The following is a 6,399-nucleotide window of genomic DNA, read 5'->3' as shown; positions in this document are numbered from 1 at the left end:
TTTTTTTTTTTTTTCTTTTTAAACCAGGTGCAATGAATAAAAATGTGCTTCTCAAAAGTGTACACAGGCCTTGGGTGTGCAAACTCAGAACCCGGTATTTCTGAGATTTGTAAGAGAAAGGGAAGCACTAGGTATTACCGGCGCCTTTTCCTTCCTCCTCCCCCTTGAAGGCAAACACTGGCACCCAAACACCTGACAAACATAGGCTCAAACAAACGCAGGAACACACAATACACGTAGTCCTGAGAAAAAGGTCGGATCCGGGTGTCGCCCAGAGAGGAGATTTAAGGGAAAGAAAACACGCGGATTGGTTTTTCTAAGAGTACGCTGGTTTTGTTTCGAGTGTTAGGGATGGGGGCCACTGCTTTAAATCTTCCAGTCGGAACTCTGAAAGACCAGCCCCTCCTGACCACCTCTTGGGCACTCTCCGTCCCTTCTTCTTCTAGGGGTAATAGCTTTCCTTGTGGAACTTTTGCCAGCGGCCGAACAAATACTCTTATAAGCTTCATGAATGTGTTACTGCTTTTAGCAGGGATGCTGGCCCGCGTTTTCAGTGCTGACTCCTAAGTTGTAAAGTCAGCCCAGTTTCCACGTATAGTAGAAGCTTCACAAATGTTTTATGCAACGTCAGTTGCAGATTTTAAACGTGTTCTGGCGATGGGGGTTGGGGGAAGTGGGATGGGCGCGAGGTGCCTTTTTAAAAAGGGGTCAAAAGAGAGAAGAAATGGGACTCGGCGAACTTCCTCTTTAAATAATCGGCCTTAATTACGCCATGGACTTTTCAGTTTTGGCGTGATTATAACCCTTGAGGGATCGCCTAATAACAACTCTGCTGACTGCTCCTGTAATTAACTCCTAATTTATTTCAAACAGGAAAAAAAAAAAAAAAAGGCCCCAGCCTCTTCCAGGAGAGCCAATCAGAGACGAGCGTCTGTGGCGTCAGCGCCAGAGCCGGCGCCGATTGGCTGAGCCGAGTCTCCCACTTCCCCTTGGAGGAAAGGCACGGCTCCCGGCGCGCCCCTCCCGGCTCCCCCCCAAAAAGTTTGAGTCGCTGCTGCCGGGTTGCCAGCGGAGTCGTGCGCGGGGAGCTACGTAGGGCAGAGAAGTCATGGCTTCTCCGTCCAAAGGCAATGACCTGTTTTCGTCTGATGAGGAGGGCCCGGCAATGGTGGCTGGGCCGGGCCCGGGGCCCGGAGGAGCCGAGGGGGCCGCCGAGGAGCACCGCGTCAAGGTCTCCAGCCTGCCCTTCAGCGTGGAGGCGCTCATGTCGGACAAGAAGCCGCCCAAGGAGGCGTCCCCACTGCCAGCCGAAAGCGCCTCCGCCGGGGCCACCCTGCGGCCACTGCTGCTGCCCGGACACGGCGCCCGGGAAGCTCACAGCCCCGGGCCGCTGGTCAAGCCCTTTGAGACCGCTTCGGTCAAGTCGGAAAACTCAGAAGACGGAGCCGCGTGGATGCAGGAACCCGGCAGATACTCGCCGCCGCCAAGTGAGTGAGCGTCCGGGCCGGACAAGGGGCAAGCGGGTCCGCGGATTTCTGGAGAGAGCTAGGGGGCCGGTATTCCAGGCCGGGGGGTACGGACACCCCTCTGCACTCTGCTCCCGGGAGAGCAAGCCGGCGATTCGTGGCTTGATGTCCCCAGCGTTGCGCGAGCCGGCGGGAGCCAAGACACCCTCTGGGTCAGGTCCGCGCAGCGCCTGTTCGGGATCCCCTAGCCGTGCAAAGTGTCCGACACAGTGGAGGACTCGCCGGTCTCCGAAGGGCGAAGCCCAGCTGGGTTTGCCGGGTCGCTCGGTTACCGGCTTCTCTAGCCCTCAGCCCCGCGCTCCACCCACTTTGCTTATTTTTGTCTTGCCGTCCTGCGGGTTTCTGTCTGGAGAGTGAAGAGGGATCCACTTTTAATGAGCACTCGAATATACGCCATGCAGAGTCGGAGGTGCCTTACCTCCTTTCAGAGTTCACAGCCCAGCGAGATGGGCCCTCTTACAGATAAGACTAACTGAATTCTAACCCCCGGTATTGGGTAGAAATCATCATCTTCCCTGGGTCCCGCGGGTTTCCGGGGGAAACCCATGAAGGGATGGGGGCAGAGACTGAGGCCAGGAGGAACTGTCTCCCTGTCGTCCTGGCAGCCAGCATCTTCGCCCAGAGCGGGCTTCGTCAGAGGGTCAGAAGAGAGCGCCGGCTCCCTCAGCTCATAGTAATAATTAACAGCATTCCAACAGCGCTTGAGAGTTTACAAAATGATGCTCCTTAGTTCACCAGATCCTAATATCACTGGAACCCTCAAGTGTAGGCAGAAGCACAGGAGAAGTGGTTATTCCTTATGCAGACACCTGGACTTGAAGAGGACTGAACTTGCTTGACCCAGGTCACCATAATGGCTGAATTGGGCAAGGGGCCCTGGTGTCCAAGCTCTGCTCCTCTCTAGGCTGTCCTGACCATCTTTGATCCCTATCCCCAGAGAAACCAAGCAGAGGTCCCCACACCAGCACCCCGCTTCCTGCCAATGAAGCAGGATGGCATGCAGGCCTAGGAGAATTGATTCTCTTCCAGCTTTAGCACTTATTTTGGGGCCTGGGTGTGCAATTTGGAGAAATTATTACCTATGGCCCCTTTTATTTCTGTTTCTATCTCCTGGCCTTTAAGATTTCTCTACCCCCACTGCACCTATAGAAAACGTGTGAAAGAAGAGTCTGCCCAGGGACTTTTACCAAAGCTGGGAGACCCACACACCTTCCTTCATTTTCTTGGGTCAGCCCTCAAGACTGAGCTGCATAGTATTTGGTGAACAAAACAAGGCCATATACCCCAGGGGCAATCGCTGTCCCCTCAGGCATAGCTCTCCACCCTGTTAGAAACTCGAAAAGATTCAAAGGGTGTGGAGATTAAGGACTCAAAGAATTTAAACTCAAGTTTGCACAGTGCTTTATAGCACTTTTCACCATATTATCTTATCTGATCTCCTGTGGCAGCAGCTGGCCTCCTGGTAACAGACTAGGACGTTTCAGAAGAGTTCAGAGGAATCAGCACACACTGAGTTTGGGCTTGATGAACATTCCCCCCCCACCCCCAGAACAAAAACAAAAACACCTTGGCAATATTTAATGATCACCTGTCTGATGGTAGACAGGGCTCTGGGTATTCTAAAATATAGTACTCTGAACCACACAGCACAGTATTACCCATTTTATTGATGGTGAAATAGAGGCTCAGAAACTTTAAGGAACTTAATTTGTTGGACAAATACTGAGTGCACATGTGTTTCTAGGCCTGGGTCAGTATTTGTCCATGATGTGCCCATCAGCACATCAAGGATTCGGGTCTTTCAGGGAGCAGTGTCCAGAGGTCAGAAATCCCCACTTCCCTAGGCTTTCGGGTTGTGGGATGGCAATTCCCCTCTTGCTCTGTAAACCACTCTCCTCCCCCCACAGTGAGGATGAACTTGGGGAGGTGCTTGGGGGGCCCTGGGTTTGACCTTCCCATGATAAAAATCCAAGATTCTGGAGAAGGGATTTAGTTTTAAAACAAAAAGTGGTTCATTAGCTCTTTGGGCCTAGAAAGGGCAGCAGAAGCCCTGTGGTTAGAATGGTGGGTCCAAGGAGCACCTAGCACCAGAGCCTGGGGCAGGAGGGAGCCACTTGTCTGGCCGGGTTTGTTATTTGGAGGAAGCTGTTTTGCTTTGTATAATCGCATCCATTCTTTGACTGATTTAAAATGGTTGCGGGGGTGGGGGGACGGTGAGGAGTGTTGAGATGAAGCCTCTTAGCTTTATGGCTTTGATATTTTGGGTAATCTCTGTAGCCTGGGTTTCCTAGTTCACATGCACCCTCTAGGAGCAGCCGGGATGACCGTTCAGGGCACAGAGTTCCTGCAAACATCGAGCAGGAGGATCCAGTGTAGACACTAGGAGCTTGGTCTGTGCCTTGAAACAGCACGCTAGGTCTCGTTAGTGAAGGGTGGAAGCAGGTCTCCGGGAGTCGTCAACAGACAGGGTTGTTACTTTATGTGTAAATCAAGAAGTAGGTTCCCAAGCTCTCTGGCTTATTTAGGGATTAGCATATGCAAAAGTCTAGACTTCTGTGCACCCCATCCCTCTCTCAGGTTTCTGTTTTTGATCGTCTCCTAGAAGGTACTACCTCTTAACTTTTTAGTCACTACAGTGATGGTTAATAATGTCACACTAGGAGGAATCTCTTTTCTTGTTGGAAATGGAGACTGGGTGGGACTTACTGTGTCACCCTCAAGTATGAAGTGTAAACTCTTTCTTGGGCCGTCGAAGTAACTAAACAAGAAATGCGACATTCTCCCCACGAGTACTGCGGAGTTACTATTGTGGCTGCTTTTGGAAAATTAGTGTAGCTCATAAAAGCCAAATGTAAAAAATTAATTGTTGAGCCTTCTATCCCACAGCTCTGCATTCCTGCCCCTGCCTCCCTTTGAGGAAAAGAAGCCCCTGAGTTAGTTGATGTTGTGGAATCAGAAGGATGCCCAGTCCTATGACTTCCTCTCACCGAATCCATTTCAAATATGGGGTCTGCAAGCGGTTGGCATACCTCTATTTTGCTTGTTATTCCCTCTTTCTAAATTCTGGTGACAAACTAATCATTTACACATTTGCTCTAAACCAGAGAATGGTTAGCGATGACTAAAATGTCATCACATGCTCTCAGCTCCAAGGCAGCTTGATTTCCCCTGACATTTACATTTCTGAGCAAGCTGATTTTGTCCTCCTTCTTAGTAAACTTTATATTACAGAAGCACCCGGCCAAGAAACTTCTCCCACATCCAGATCTGTAAAATGATGTTCAGGTTTTAGAATCTGTAGACTGGATGGGATGACAGCTGTGCAGTTGTTTATTGCATGGGGCTGCTCCCGATCAGGAGATGCTATTAATGTACCACAGACCTTTATCTGCACGATTGTCCTTCATAAATATGCTGGCGCACTCCAACTTTTCCTGATGCGCAGAGGGGACTGACCCAGTTTAATAGGACCCTTTTTTACTTGTCTTCTTACGGGCTTATCTCAGCATCTTAGAGAAGGGAGGATTGCCAGTTCCCCATTTGAAAGACCAGAGAACTTAAATGGGGTTTTATTTCTCAGAGAATACTCCCAGTGCCCTTGAAGTCGGTTCATAGCTGTTCTAGTTCCATTATCCGTAATGCTGTTGTTTCCCATATGGAAAGTTCCATACACTGCGAAACTCCCAAACATTTTGTAAAAAGACTCAATTTCTTAAATAAAGCCATTTAGCCATTTAAATATGCTCCTCCCGTCCCACCCCCGACCCCACCTCCCCTATGGATTTGACTGAAAGTCCCTTTTTGAAAGCTGAAGAGGGAGGCCCTTGCCAGCACACCTGGGAGAAAGCCACTTCTTTTGCTAATTCCTTCCCTCTCTGTTCTCCAGGACACATGAGCCCCACCACCTGCACCCTGCGCAAGCACAAGACCAACCGGAAGCCTCGGACGCCCTTTACCACGTCCCAGCTCCTCGCTCTGGAGCGCAAGTTCCGCCAGAAACAGTACCTCTCCATTGCAGAGCGGGCAGAGTTCTCCAGCTCTCTGAACCTCACAGAGACCCAGGTCAAAATCTGGTTCCAGAACCGAAGGGCCAAGGCGAAAAGACTGCAGGAGGCCGAACTAGAAAAGCTGAAAATGGCTGCAAAACCTATGCTGCCCTCTGGCTTCAGCCTCCCTTTCCCCATCAACTCACCCCTGCAAGCAGCATCCATATACGGAGCCTCCTACCCTTTCCATAGACCCGTGCTCCCCATCCCGCCCGTCGGACTCTATGCGACTCCAGTCGGATATGGCATGTACCATCTATCCTAAGGAACACCAGCTCCATAGACTCCATGATGGATGTTTGTTTAAGTGGGCCCCCCCTTCAAATGGCAGTACCAAGCCCGTAGGCCTGCTCTGCAAACCTGCATGCATGCGCCACCCTAAGCGGCCTAAGAACTATGGCCACAGCCTTAGTTCGAATTTGTTGTTTAGGCTGGAGGCACCAAGCCCCATTTTCTTGGTGTGATCTTCTACATGCCCCCTTCTCCTTCCACAAAGATTGGCTCTGGTGGTTTTTATATATAAATATATATATAATAAAATATAATGACATTTTTATACAGCAGCCATAAAAATGCAGATTATTTTGAAAGGCAAAATTTATATGCACATATGTATACTTTTTTCTACCTATCACCTTCCTAAAAGAGACTGCCTTAAGTCCAGTTGTTTTTTTCTTATAGGAGAGACCAATGATTTGCAAAAATTGCTGACATTTGGTGATTTTGATGGGATGATTGCCTTTTGCTTATGGAAAACAAAGGTTAGAATTAGACAGGGTACATAGGAAGTAGAGATGGAGAGATTCTTCAAAATGACCAGGACACAT

General features: G+C 49.9%; 1 protein-coding gene across 1 annotated transcript; it reads left to right on the top strand.

Annotated features, from left to right (window-relative positions):
* The first annotated feature begins 1,108 nt into the window (after positions 1 to 1,108).
* Positions 1,109 to 6,100, top strand: LOC111141206 (msh homeobox 2). Its single transcript, XM_022493611.1, has 2 exons — positions 1,109 to 1,487; positions 5,413 to 6,100. Exons 1-2 carry the CDS (start codon positions 1,109 to 1,111, stop codon positions 5,835 to 5,837), a joined length of 804 nt encoding a protein of 267 aa, XP_022349319.1. The 3' UTR covers positions 5,838 to 6,100.
* The last annotated feature ends 299 nt before the right edge of the window (positions 6,101 to 6,399 follow it).

The sequence above is a fragment of the Enhydra lutris genome, unplaced genomic scaffold (assembly GCF_002288905.1).
Source record: "Enhydra lutris kenyoni isolate GAN:26980312 unplaced genomic scaffold, ASM228890v2 scaffoldscaffold5, whole genome shotgun sequence".
NCBI lineage: Eukaryota > Metazoa > Chordata > Mammalia > Carnivora > Mustelidae > Enhydra > Enhydra lutris.
The sequence above is the reverse complement of the archived record's forward strand: the minus strand, read 5'-3'. Positions and strand labels throughout refer to the sequence as shown.

What these genes read in the sequence shown, in the direction of transcription:
- LOC111141206 (XM_022493611.1), top strand. Translation starts at nt 1,109, where the DNA reads ATGGCTTCTCCGTCCAAAGGCAATGACCTGTTTTCGTCTGATGAGGAG. An exon ending in CAGATACTCGCCGCCGCCAA is followed by an intron (nt 1,488 to 5,412) that starts GTGAGTGAGCGT and finishes TCTGTTCTCCAG; the next exon opens with GACACATGAGCCCCACCACC.